Source organism: Pagrus pagrus, assembly GCF_965226575.1.
Source record: "Pagrus pagrus genome assembly, chromosome: 16".
Classification (NCBI taxonomy): domain Eukaryota; kingdom Metazoa; phylum Chordata; class Actinopteri; order Spariformes; family Sparidae; genus Pagrus; species Pagrus pagrus.
The window spans coordinates 5,908,019-5,922,810 of NC_140200.1; the positions used below are offsets into that span (position 1 = coordinate 5,908,019).

Sequence of the window (14,792 nt, forward strand, 5' to 3'; positions counted from 1 at the left end):
TGCCTGGTCCTGTCCGGAGACGGTGCTGAAATCTGTGCAATTTGTGTTACCGAGCAAATTGGAAACAACATTCGATAAGTGTTGGAAAGGTTAGGGTGTGCAAATCCTGCCCAGATTAATATGAGAACAAAATGTGATGGTCAGGTATATTGTGGCAGAGCTGACATTTATACCGGCACAGATCAAGTTGGCTGGTATTTTGTCTACGCAGGGAGATGAGATCTTTCTGCTTTATTCTTACTTTTAATCTATGAAAGAAGCAATAAGTGGAAGACACAACAAGACCAAATTAAATGCCTGCTTTCTTCAGATAAAAGGTGTTTTCTTAATTAGTTCAGATCACAGTAGTAAATCAAAGAGTAAGGGGTGCAAACACTCCTTCAGATGTCGAGGACCCATGTGCATTTGCATGACCCAGAGTCCTTCCACTGTGGCCTGCTTCTGGCTCGTTACAGTTGTGTTTTGGCAGATGTTTTGTTTCTGCGTTCTCATTAGACTCGGAAGCTTTCATTATCAACATGCAGGTGCACAATGCAACCTAAACCATCAATAATTAAAGGATTAAACTTTTAAGCTGGTTTAGTGCAGAGGTACGTGGTGTGCCACTCAATGACGCTAATACAGAATTAAAAGGGAAAGCTGCTGAAGGAGAGTGAGGAGAGGAGGAACAGACAGGAAGGAGAGGCAGGCTATAAAATTAGCATCTTGTCCTTGTGCAGCTATTTTCGTTCACGCTGTCAGCGAAGGACGGACGAAAAAGGTACCGAGTTCCTTACCTGTGGTCGAGGATGCCCCGTCACCAGACAGGTGAGCTCCAGGGTCTCTCCCTCTCTGATGGTGTAGACTCTCTCCGTGTGCCTCTCCTCCTCAACATTACAGGCATGCCCTGAGTGTATAATGCGGACAGTCGGAGGGGCTGCGGAGGAAAAAAGAAAAAAAAACACCAAACCATGTTAGCATTCAGGTCATTTCTGAAGGAATGAGTAGTTTAGCACAACAGATGGCGTATTGATTAAGAGGTTGTCTCGATGAAAACAAGCATTGTGGTCACGTTTGTCCTGCACGCAACACACCAAAGGTATTTGTACAAGGAGAGAAGAGAAAAAGAATTGAGACCTTTATAGCATCCTGTTGGTTTAGCTTTCAAACACTGCTAGTATATCAAATACAAAGTGGAGGAAAGGCACTTTGGTAAAGTGATTCACTGCCTAACAATGTTGTGTGTTAAGAAGTAGCTTGTGAAAGGAGCACTTTCACAGATGTGGTACTAATAGGGCTGCAACGTGTGCTGTCATGCATTTCAAAAGACATGTCTTTCTTTTTTTTTTCATTTTATTTGTACTGAGAAAGATGGAAAATAAAAAATATATATATAGTGTGTATTTGTGCATGTACTGTATGTAAGTTGATAGAAAAAAAAAAAAAACATGCTTCCTACTGCAATAAAGTGTCAATACTTTGCATTGCCTTGCATTTTGATTGGCTCTTAAAGGCACAATGCACAATTTAAGTAAAGTGGTCATCCCAGCACCAAAGAACAAAACAAAAACTAGAATTACCACCTCTCAGTTGTATGTTCCTGAGCTGTGGTGTTGAATAAAAGGCAGAACATTTTTAGCAGAACATTGTGATGTCACAGAGCATTTATCCTCTGCCCTTTTGGATATCAAATGTCAGAACTTCATCATTTTATCCTATTAAACATTTACTGTATTTAAAATGTTATCAGACTTATCATATGACTGGCCAAAAATGTGTTTTGTGAGGTCAAAGTGACCTTTACTTCTGACATCTTTGGCCACCAAATTCTAATCAGTTTCATCCTTGAGTCCAGGTGGACATTTGTACCAAATTTGAAGACACAAGCCCACAAAGGCCACACATTGTTTTATGTTATTGTCATTTTAAGACTAAATATGTGAGCATATTTAGCTGTTTTCTGATGCACCTTGGCCCTGGTCACACTATCTTGAAAAAGATGGGTTATGGCAGAAGCGGTAACCAATCAGTATCTCTCCACATTGATTCAAAGTGACACTCAATTTGCATCCTAACCAAATTAGCCAGTGTGCGCAGCAATAATGCAAATGCAGTGTCAAGTAGATGACTGACTGTGAACAACCGATGCTCGGCCGCAAAACAAGTCATTTCTCTCACTCTCTCTGTCCCCCTCACTCTCCCCAATATCAGAATTAATTTACAACTCAGTGTAATTACATGCCAGAAGGGTTTCATTACAAAATCTTATACACGTATATACACTGTGAAAAGAGAGGAAAGTGATCCAAAATTAATCATTAATATCTTGAAAACACTGGCTCTGACTAAAGAAGTAATAATTATTTTATAAGTAAATGTCTTCAGATGACTTTAATATACTTTCACAAAAATTTCCATATTAACCTAAAATAACTCTGTCATTGAGAGTGGGTGTCCATGTTTAAATTGGTGGAAATCTCATTTTGGAATAGAAACTCATCATTTAGCATATTAATTTTAGCACATAATCCTAATGTAATGCAATTAGGGATATAAAAATGCCAGAAACTGTGATATGGGCAAATCAAACTCAGTATTCAGCTGCACAGGCTCACTGCAGTACAAGTTCAGGACTGAAAAAAACTCCGGACTACCCACAGCTGTCTGCTCACTGCTGTAATCACTGCACTGGTGTTTCTCTCTACCATTAGATGACCCCTGTGAATAATAAGGACATTTCAGTCCGTCCACAACTCGACATGCAATGGGACAGAAGTGGAGGGAGTTAACCGGAAGGGAGGAACGAGTCATCTTAGGTAAACGTTCAGTTCCACTGAGCTGTAAAAGCGCAGTTGCATGTAACCGACCCCTGACAATACTAGCATCTGTTAAGCATTTATTCCTCTCCAACTTACATGATTAGTGAAGAGGTTTGGGATGAGATGATTTAGAGGGAGCGGATGCGGGATGTGATTAGGAGGAGGAGTACAAATTGGTGAAAAAAGAAAGAAAGCAAAAAAAAAAAAAAAGTCAAGCAGAAATCACACCGAGTTACAGACTGTAGCGCGCCTTTCATGTTGGAGGAGCCGCTTCCTGTGTGGGCCTCTCTCGGCAGACTCGCGCCCGGCAGCAGACTCACTTCTACCTCTATCCAGGCTGCAATGCTAATGAGCGTGGCGACACTCCTCCCTAACGCTGCATTGGGAGTCTCAGCCAGAGTGTACCCTTAGCCACGCGCTAACCACTCGTCCCCTCCCCTGTTACCGACCATGCTGTTTGTCTCATTCAGCTCGTTAGCTTAGTACTGCCTGTCGAAAATGCTAGGTAGATTGATGAGCGCCGGTCCTAACTGGCTACTCATAATGCCTCGTTGGACTATTCTTGCTCTTACCCTTCATTCCCTCTCTCCAGCTGGAGATGAATACACTGGTGGTGAATTCCATAGGGGCGGATAAGGGATTGAGAAATAGGCTCAGTGTAAGGGAGCTTCACGCAAGGCTGCCACTTGAAACAAAAAAAAGGGCTTAGAAACAAGACCCCAGGGCGCTAGCCTGAACAAAGTACTAATGCCATTTACTCCAATGAGCCAGTATCTCTGCAGCATACTATCAGTCCTGGAGGAAAGTAGGGAAACACCCGTAATTAATGATCTTCAACGGCTATAGCTGCTACTGCGACGGCTACACACACGCATAAACACACACTTGTTCTTTGCGCAGACGACACTAAGCTTGCAGCGACAAAAGCAAATAACCCTCGCTTAAGCGTACATAATGAGCCCCATAATGTTCTCGCAGTCGCACACATATCATTGTATGGCGAAGACCTGCTCTCACAGATCACTTGGCCTAAAGCATGAACTAAAATGGCTGTCGTTACTACATAATTCCTTGTTTGTTTAGTTTTCATGAAAGCCGCTTGATATGTGACAGTAACTACTCATAGAATATTCAGAAAAGACATCTGAGAACGGACGAGGAGACATTAATGCAGTAGGACACAGCATAAAGTGAGATGTCAGTGTGCTGTCAGGCCTGAGATAAAAGATGTCCGAGGAGAGGGGGTATGGGTGGTGGAAAAAAGGCTTTGAAAACATCTAAGCAGGCCAGACACAGCCGGTTATAGCCTTTCACATCTTAACTACACCTCATACTAGTTCACCACGTGGACTAGAAAACTGTCTCGCTCATTGGAAAAGTCTATTGTTTTTTAGGTCAGTGCACCAAACATATAAGGAAAAAAATGGATAGTACAGCACAGTGGAAGAACATGCCCTGGTAAGGTTTAGGCACAAAACCCCACTTGGTCAGGGTTAGGAAAAGATCATGTTTTGGCTTAAATTACCTGTTTTGGTGACCACTAACATGGCTGCAGCTGTCTCAAAGTCTCGTTATAAACACTTGGTTTGGTGACCACTAGGTTGGACAGTTCTCCTTAAAAATATCCAACGGTGTCACACTCAACAAATGTTGAAACGCAGTCTTGAACAGCGGTCACTGGCTTGGCAGGCTTCTCACATTCTCATACAAAAGTCAGGTCATAACAGAAGTGTGTAAGTGTAAATAAAATAAATCGTAACAAGTCAGTATTTGCCTCAAAAAAGAAGCGTGAAAGTTTAAAGTAGCATAAAATGGAAATAATAATGAAAGTACATGTACCTCTGTATTGTACTTGAGGTACAGCAATCATGCATCCTCCTGCATTGTAGTTCTAAATATTGATTATCGGCCTCCTTGATTACTAATAATAGGTATCAATGCTGAAAACCCCATTATCAGTCAATCCCTAATCAGTAAGTTAGTAATGTTTTCTCTTCAAAATGTTTACTGTTTTGCTATACTTTCATATCACATCTCCCCCAGTAGCAGAGGCAGATGAAGGCTAAGGTTTTACCCTGGCAGCCTATAATAAATAACTTAATCTAACTTCAGTTTTACAACACACTGACAGAAGAATCAACATTTATAGACTTGCTACGTTTGTGCCTTGTAAATTTCCAAAATCAACAAAAGTTTGACTTCACACACACAGTACTGCGTACTGCTCTGTCCTGGATTTCAAACCAATCCTCAGTGGTGAAAGAAATATTCAGATCCTTTTCATAAAAGTGAAATGATCTGCTACGAGTACAAGTCCTGCATTTGTAATTATGCTTAAAGGTGCCCAGTGGAGTTTTCTTGTAAACAAACAAAAGTTATGTTCGCATCATTGCTACGCGATACAAACAAATCGGGGACCCACTCGTCTAAATAACGCTCAATAATTAAAACTCCATGGAGGGCCTACATGCAAAAGCAAAGAAGTATTGCCAGCTTAATGTACTTAAAGCATCCACACTAGGAGAATTCACAATGTAGGATGGCCCCATGCAGAGCGTAAACACAAACAGTATATTATATAAATGGATTATTTTTACTACTGCCTCAGTGTATAAGCACCATTTCAACATTGTAATTGGTTCATCAAAAGGAGCTAATTTTAAGTATTTTATATACTGTTGTTGGGTAGTTTGATTTATAATAATGCATCAGATTTTATAATGTGACCATTTGTTTAAGCAAACTGTCTTACAGTACAGTACTTTTGCAAATACCTTTGCAAATATTGATTACTATGTGAGGGGACGCACAGCAAATCAACCCCCAGCAGTCCCTGCAGTCGCCTGTTTGGAAGAATCAGAGGAATCGTTCAAGTTACAACATGCCCGGGCTTAAAGCCAATTAATCAATTATAAACGTGTCTAAAGCACCTTCTTCTATCTCCTAACCCTCCAGAGCAAAAGTACAAGATGTTAAATGAGTGAGTGGTCATGTGTCATGTTGAGCAGCAGAGCAGAGGTCATTTGGGAGCAATGAGCTGAAAAAAACAATTCTGCTGGTGGCACATTTGGATGTTAATTAGCTACTTTTTTTCTGATCTCGTTTTTTCCCCCTGCCAGTTGGGGAATTGGCATTGGCATAAGAAGCACATCTGCCACTTGCATTGATGTGAGAAGTGCAAAAGAGTGCAGGGAAAAAATCAATGCTAAATATTGAGCTGATCTTAGCAGTCAAACTAATGCAGAATTACTCTGAAATCACTTGTTTATTTGTGCGACAAGCGCCTGTGATTAAACTGTGCTGTTGCAAATGTTGAGCAAATGTTGCCATGTGAACCTGTGGGTTAAGATGGGAGATTTGCATAAATGTGCATCTCAGGCTGTAGTGTCACTCCCCCGCACTTCTCCACCCACCCAACCATCTGCAGGCACACACAAACTCTCACTCACACACAGCTTCCTGATAGCTTTAAGTTTAAAAAGGGGAGCGGAGGAGCTGCCGGCAAGGAGCAGGAGTCTCAGATGTGCCCCCCCCCTTTTTTCATTTCATTATTTCATTTCCATAACAGTGACATCATTTCCCTCTGCAGAAACACACAATGGGGACGGAAAAGTAAGGAGGATGGAGGTGAATAACAGACTTAGTTTAGTGCTCTGTCTGCATCTTAAGTTCGTGCACGCGTGTGTGTGTGTGTATCTCGAGTTGTTTTTTTGAGTGTGCGTTATGTCATTGTGTGTTGAATGAGCAGCTCCCAGTGGAGTGCCGAGCCTTCCTTGGCCTCAGTTGAGGGAGATGGAGACAGCTTTATCCACTACCGCCAATGGAGATTAAATTGGATTTGGCTAAAAGCAGCCTTGTCACCACGGTTCTGGAGTGCCTGAGTGGCAGAGGGGGTTCTTGGCAATGGTGGAGACTCTAAATTTGACAAACAAATGAATGGAGAAAAAAAAACTCCAACAGCTGGTGCTCGTTGTCGCTGTGGGCTTAATGTCCTCAGACCAACCCCTCAGGACCACTAACCATATCCTACTAGTTTTCTGGGCTCCACAATCACCTTCTCAGAATAGGAGAGCCAGATAGTGATAAACAGAAGAGACCGAGACACAGAAGGAGGGAAAAGAAACATATGCAATATGCATAATGTCACAATTTAAATAAGAATAGTTTCTGTTATCACACGAAACTCATTATGACTTCTGTGCCAGGACCACCAGAAATAAACCTCCAGGTGGTTACAAAAGGGACTGCTGGGACAAAAGTCAATTTCAGCTGTATGATAAAACTGCACAATGCCAAAATAAAAAAGCTTAGTAATAACATATTAACAAAATAAATATGTTCAGTATTATTAGTCTGTTCAAAAAAGGTAGACAAATTCATTACAGATGTTGCAAATGTCCCCTAAAAATGAAACTGGGTCCTAAATACATATTGGTCACCCACTGCCCACTTTAAATCAATACCACTTATTACACATGTTTAACCAACGTTTGACCCTGTCAAAACAGATTTCTGTCCCAGGTTGTCAGGTGTTATCACGAGACAAAAAACACATCTGTGCTTGATCTAATATTTACAACAGATTGAGTAGAGGCAAAGAGGCGTCAATGTCAAACTGGTTACTACATGAGAGTCAACCTGCTACAACTAGGATTTCTTTCTGTCTGCATTTAGCTTTTCTTGATGAAATATTGTAGTCACATTGCGTAATTGTTCGTGTGTAACACTTTTCTGTCCTGGCCTCTTAGTTTTGTAATGACTTCCTGCAGGAGATGAGGGAAGCTAACACACTCACAGGCGGAAATTATGGGGGGGATATAAGGGTCCGGACCCCTCAGAGCTAATATCACTGTAAACATATCATTTTAAACAGTATACTAATATGCATTGAAAATACTTAATATAGACACAAAACAATGTGATTTTCAGTTTTTGAAATATTGGGTCATATACCTCACAACGGTTCGGTCCACTGCCTTCCAACCCTGTGCAGCTCCACATACATTAGCCACCAGTGTCTGTGGAGCAGTCTCTGGGATTGTGTTGGTGGTGGAGGCTCCGATAAGCAGCTACTGTGCAAAACTTAACATAAAAGATGTGTCTGACATTTTTATTGATTTTCACCACTCAGTGGAATAAAACACATTTTTTAATACCCAGACCACATTATGTTCAGTCCATTAATTCATGGTTGAATCTTGATCCTGATTCGACTTCTGGCTACTTTTGGCAGCATCTTTGGTGTTGGTGCTTGAAAGGTACTTGAAAATGTTTTCTGCTTATTGTCCCGTCTAAAAGTGAAATGAAACATCTGCCCTTGAACAGTGTCTTTTTTTTCTTTTTAAAAATCACCTTTAAAAAACTCTTAAAGACTTGCTTTTTACTGATTGTGTTGTTGTCTTTACTGTTAGTTTAATTGATTTTACTGTTTGTTTAATTATCCTTCATTGCATTTTTATCTATAATTAGAATCCTTTACATAATCTTTTTAATTAACTGTTGTTTATGTGTATGTAAAGGGCTTTGTAACATGTTTTGAAAACCGATATATAAACAGAGGTATTATTACTATTATATAAGCTCTGCTTTGGTTTTCACCGTCTCCTGACGGCTAATTTTGTCTGTTTGTCTGTTATTTGATGCTGGGAGGACAGCGTGCGCTGGGTATATTAGAGCTTTTTCAATATAATTAAATTGGTGGAAACAAGCTTGAAGAGAGCATTGGGACTCAACCAAAACAGTAGAGTTTCGGGTCATAAAGCCAAAATAATGAGCTAACTAAAACTCCTCACAGAGCCGACCATGTCTGTCACTACCTGCGAGTCCTTTCACAGTACACAAGGGATGCAGCTAACAACTATTTCATTAGCTGTTGATTAATCTGGATGAATTGATTAGTTGATTAGTTCTATAAAAAAGTTGAGCAAAGCCCAATATGACGTCCTTCGAATGTCTTGTTCCATCGACAACCCAAATATATTCAATTTATTGTCAATAGAGGAGTAAAGAAACCAGAAAGTATTCACATCTACACAACCAAATAATACATTATCAAAAAAGTCACCGGCCAGATTCTGTTGTAAGGTAATGGTTATTCTCTGATAAACCCAAAGTGATCACACAGAAGGTATTGAAGAACAAGACTGATATTATCTTTTCCCTTTCATAACACAGCTGAGCAGATTTCACCATATCCAATTTGAACACGAGTTATGGTTGAAGGCAGGGTTGGCAGTGTCCTCTCAGGTGAAGCAGAACACTGGCATTTGTAAAATCAGCGTGAATTCACTGGATTTTAACTCTGAGAACGGATAAACATGATCCATTGCCAAAGGCGTCACACTCTGAATTCTATTATTTTCGATGCTTCCCCCCTGCCTTACACTTTAGAAACTGTGAGCTTACAACACACCCGGCCCTCCCTACTGTATAATTGAGAAGCAACTCATCCGCGGGGTCATCCATGTGTGTAAGGCCTTGAAATGGTTTGCCGACAGCACATGCATATTATTACATCAGGGGTTGTCAGAGCGTATTGATTACACACTGTAATGCACTTGCATGCACTCCTCGGCCTACACTGTTATTGTAAATGAGACTCTGTATAGATCTGGCTTCGCACTATCAGCACAGATCATCTATCACACGGTGTGTACCCCGGGCTGCAGAACACAGACATTCAGACGGTGCAGAGTCTGCAGCATCACAGAAAACACAACATTTTCTTCCAGCTCAGCAGAAAAAGACTGACAGCCATTATTACGATCAAGAGGGACATGTCAGGTGGTCTTTTTTGTGGCACAAGCTTACTGTCATAAATTGGGTACTTGAGAAGAGATAGCTCATTAACACAGCAGAGGGGTTTGTTTGTCAGATCGTTCCACAGACAAGGAAACACCACAAGAGCACAAGACAAACCATGCACAGATGTGGCTCGAAAATCGTGCTATTTATAGAAAACAGACATGCACACACACAGTCATACAAACACATAACCATGTGCACACACACACACCTTGTTACTATAAAATTAGGCCATTGTAAATCTGCCAAAGCCCCGCTGAGAAGGAGAAAGAGAGAGGATGAGGTGGGGAGATTTAGAGGACAGATTCATCTTTGCTCCCACATCTCGGCGCTGCACAGCAGGGGTTATGGACCTTGACTGCATACAGCTGCATCCATTATGTTCATGCGAGCTTTATGTCATGCGAACCCGCACTGAGGAAATGACACAAAAACGAGCTCAGTTTCATCTGATGTATTACTTTAAAAGCCCGTTAGCAGATACTTGTTCCTTTACTCCAAATAAAAACGTGTGAAGTTAACAGAGCAGAATATCAGGGAAAAACGCTGTGAGAAGCACTTTGGAGTTTGGCTTGGAGCGCTGCTGTGATGGTACTGTCTCTGTCCATGGTGCTGAAGCATTCAGCAGTTGTTATTTTAACCATGCAGGGAGAGCCCGCTGCAAAAACACAGCTACGCCTGCTGCTGCCCACGCAAATGTAAGCATCGAACCAACCGAACTGAACAGGCAGAAGTTACCTAATACAACACTGTAGGCTCATTCTACTCCAGCACATGCATATATTAAGGATAGACCGATATGGTTTTACGTTATCAAGGAGACCGATATAATGTAACTAACTACAATTTACTCAATTACTGTACTTAACTACAATTTTGAGGTCTTCTACATGAGTATTTCCTTTTTCTGCTTTTCTGCTTCCTCTCCACTGCATTTATTTGATCATTTTAGTACTAGTTACTTTGCAGATTCAGATTACTCAGCGTTGATAGGCTATTAAATGCAACCAATCAGATAGTGTTATGGGCGGGACATTGAGTGGGACCACAGAGTAGTGACTACAGACAGAGAAAAGATGCTGCACCAGACCCCAAGTACTGCATTTTGAAATGAATCTATTTTATCGGTAATCAGACACAAAAAACACTGATACTTATTATCAGAATAATGCTGAATATTGGCACTAATAAATACATCATCTTGGGTTTAATGTCCCTGGGTTCCTTTATCTGTAACACCAGCACTTTGTGCATGTACCCTTGAATATACAAGCTCTGCTTTGAGTAGTTGTCTGACCTTTTTATATTGAGATCAAATTATAGACCTTTTTCACAGCAGGCATTGTGACTTAGCAGGAGAGGCCCAGGTGTAACTAATAATGCTAATTAGTGCTCTGTTCCAAGTGAGTCACCCTTCACAATACCACGGTCTGGATTTAGCTCACTTATTGTTATTAATTACACCTGTGCTTTCGCTGCTATGACATCTCAACATGTCTTCTTTGAAATGCAGCATTTATCTTCATGCTTTTCCACCATAATATGATGTAATTATGATAAAAAAAACTTATTTCTGTGAGTTTAATTTCAAAGATAATCAGGCTTCTCCTTCTAAAACGGCATCTTATTTCAAGAGCTGTGTTTAATTATGTTAAAGATAACATTATCAAATGTTGTGCAGGAAAAAAGGTGCACAGCTACACAAACTACATCTGCCCAAATTGGTCAGGCACAAACAAACACTCTACACATTACCTACTACATTTTACAGCAGAAACAGAATGTACTAAAACCTCTGTACTATCCTCTGATCTAATGCTCATGTCAACAAGGCGCAGGCATGTGTTATAGGCCCATTAAAGTCAACATGGACAGAGAACACTGTACGCATCCTCGGCTCGAGTAAGCCAGAACGGGTTTTAAGAGAAATAAACTTAAAGGCCTTTACGAGGACATGATAATGGAAAATTCACACTCTCATTAAAAATAAAGTTAAGCGGTGTCTGCTAGCTCATGGTATTATTAAGAAAGGTCGTCAAGCTGTAGGTGTTTGCCTACCAACAATAGTACACAGTCGAACACTCACAGTACGACAGCCAGAGTACCAGTTAAGTAAGCCTTTGTGGCTTTTTCCTATCCCATTCTACCAGTCTCTCCATTCACCGTGCCACTTTGGCATAGTGGGGCCTGTTGTTGCAGTTTGATTTCCCTAAACAACACTAATCGGACATCTGTAGGGAAGGATAAAGCCCAGATTGGCTGTAACCATGCAGCAGTTCTCTGTCGATAGGCCTAACTCTGGCCAACACTCACACGATTGGCTGACGCAAGGCGGCAGCTTTCTTTATGGTTGGCTAGCAGAAGGCCAGCAACAGCTCACTGAGGATAGAGTATCTGGCAACCCTCTGAAGATTGGGTGCTTCCCGCCAAGAAACTGTCTTATGATTGGCTGTAGCGACTCCAGAGTGAACTGATTGTCCTATCAATGCCCACAGCGCGGGCTGGCTGACGAAACTGCCTGCTGGCTAGCTTTGCAATATGCAGCTATCCATAACACCTCCAGGGGGCATATGTCCATGTCTTTGCGTGTGTGTGTGAGAGTGTGTGTGTGTGTGTGACTGTATACCATCCATAACTTTTCCATTGGGGAGGTGCGCAGCTAAGCCCTGCCAGCAGGCTCTAACACCTCATTATTCTAAGCCAGGCAGGAAATGGGTTTTAGAGATCTCTCACTGAGCTGTGCTCTTGGAAATGAGGGCTACAGGTCTCCCAATATCAGCAGCACAGACCCAGGAAATGCCTATTTAGTTCATGTTAGCCACACTGCAGCACTCCATGAAAAAAATCACGCCCAGTTGACTAGGCACGTACTGTAGTATCACAAAACACAAACTGCTACAGTCTTGTGCAAATTAATATGGGTCTAAGGGTTTTTGAGATTTAATGAATTTGAATTTTTCCACTGAGTCTTGTTAACTGAAGGGTGCTTATTCAATGTGATGTTAAATACAGCTCAGCAAAATGATGAAGATGAAAAATAGCAGCGTCTAAAGCCTCATTAGGGGATTTTCTACATTTGGGTGAAAAAACTAAGTAAGTAAGCTCATGTACACTGACTGGGGCGTTTAAGGAAGGAGGCAAAAGAAGCAGGAGGGGAGGAAGCTTAAGAGACAGAAGACAGAGAAAAGTTATATGTTACACAAAATAAACAGTCTACAATGTGGGATTATTTTTTTGAAACAACAGACATGTATGAGATGAAAAGTGATGTGGTGTTTTGTCATCACACATTTTGTCATATACGTTAATTTATTCATTAATTCATATAAAAATGAATTTATCCTCCAGTACTCACATCAAAACGTGCCAAAACTGTCAAAAACTAACCAGACCAGAAGTTAAAAACATCTTAAAAAACTTTACATTGCTGATAAGACCTCTGCACTATGTTATCTGACACAAAGAGGTGTGTGCTAACAGTGATCACATGCACCACCCATTAGCTTGGGTGTGACTAAGCCATACAAACAGCAAAACACCACCTATAATCACTGTTTACCCAGCACAGGCTTACAGCTTTGTACCTGCAAACAGAGGACTTATGTCATGTTATTTACAATCCCAAATTCTTCACAACACAGTTTACTCTAAGATCAAGAGAGTCAACAGCCACGCCAGCAGGAGGCTGCACTTATGCAGAGTGGTACTACAAAGTAAATGCTAACAGTAGAATATGCTTATATGCTTGCAAGGGCTACGTCGATGTTAAGTATCGTCTTTAACATGCTCACCATCTTAAAACCCCAATTACAACACGAAACGTAAATAAATCCTTTCCTGCCTTTCAGTTACAACCATGAGTCTATCAGCTGTTAATTACCTGTTTACCTGTGGAATATTTCCAACAGGTGTTTTTGGAGCATTACAGTCTTTAGTTGCCCCAGTCTCAATTTGTGTAAAACGTGTAGCTGGCATCATATTCAGAGCATATATTTACATAAATAAATGAAGTTGATGCAGTAAAACATTAAATATATTGTCTTTGTACGGTTTTAAATTGAGTAAATGTTCACATTCTGTTTTATTTATGTTTTACACCCAACTTTTTCAGGGTTGTTGTTGGTTAGCAACATCTGCTAATAGTACCAAACAACCCTGATGGGTATTTTTTCAGGTTTAATGATATCTGATCATACAGCAAAGTATCAGACAAATGATCACTAAAGTTATCTCAAACCAAATGATCTATCTTCTAAGAGACAATACGAAGGATGTAAAGAAATAACGACCACATAACAAACTTTTAAAATGTTGGATTAAAATAAAGTTTCCTACAACTTAAAGTAATTATATCATCTACACTGAAATGCAGATAGGATGGGTCTGTTTCAGAGGCTGTAGCCCGGAGGTGGGGGAAATGGGCAACCATTTCTCTAACATCATCAACTCCAGACGGGCTGGGCTGGGGATGCGTGGGTGGGCAAAGTGGATGAGTCAGACTCTTCCCTCCTTTAACATCATTTTTGAGGGATCCTTGAGGAGGGGGTATATTGGGTTAGTGGCAACCAATAAAAGTGTTTTATCCCTGAAAATCCCAATAATACCCCTAAATAACCCAATATCTGATTGAGTTGATGTTTAAAACAGAAGACAGTTTGTTCAGCTGGACCCTTTTGACCAACTACGGACCTTGACAGAGGAAAACAAATACAAGTTAAGATGTTCTCTCGTTCACTACATCCTCTTTTTACTTCACTGCTATTTCTCTCAGCACAAAAACCTTTTATAGTATAATTTCACCAAATCCAAGCTCTTGACACCTCATCCATCAACTGCAAATTATACCCTGTGAGGACCGAGCGACTGGATTGTGGCTTAATCAATTGCATTTCCACAATAATACACCTGATTTAATTTACTATTCGCCTAGCTCTTACAAGTCTGGTAATTCACGCCAATTAAGAAGGCGTTCATATTCAATGTATTTGTTCCTGTTTGTCTGAATGTCAATTAGTATGAGCAAGATGTTTACATTCTCAGATTGACTCCGCAAAGACACACACAGGAGACAGACAGACTTTTAGTCTTCAAAGATTTTGATGAAGAAAAAAAAACAAACAAATAAATCCATTGCTGTGAGTTACTAATGCTGCAAAAACCAACTTGTTACCCGCAGACATTAAATGAGAA

The 14,792-nt window shown here is 40.6% G+C and overlaps 1 protein-coding gene across 11 annotated transcripts in view; it reads right to left on the minus strand.

Annotated features, from left to right (window-relative positions):
• Positions 1-14,792, minus strand: part of LOC311272102 (MAM domain-containing glycosylphosphatidylinositol anchor protein 2) — a 256,023-nt gene that overhangs the window by 121,628 nt on the left and 119,603 nt on the right. For all 11 annotated transcript variants that reach the window (XM_084378258.1, XM_084378256.1, XM_084378254.1 and 8 more), the window contains one exon: positions 777-916. In XM_084378258.1, the coding sequence (XP_084234384.1) occupies positions 777-916 (140 nt within the window). The remainder of the gene's footprint in view (positions 1-776; positions 917-14,792) is intronic.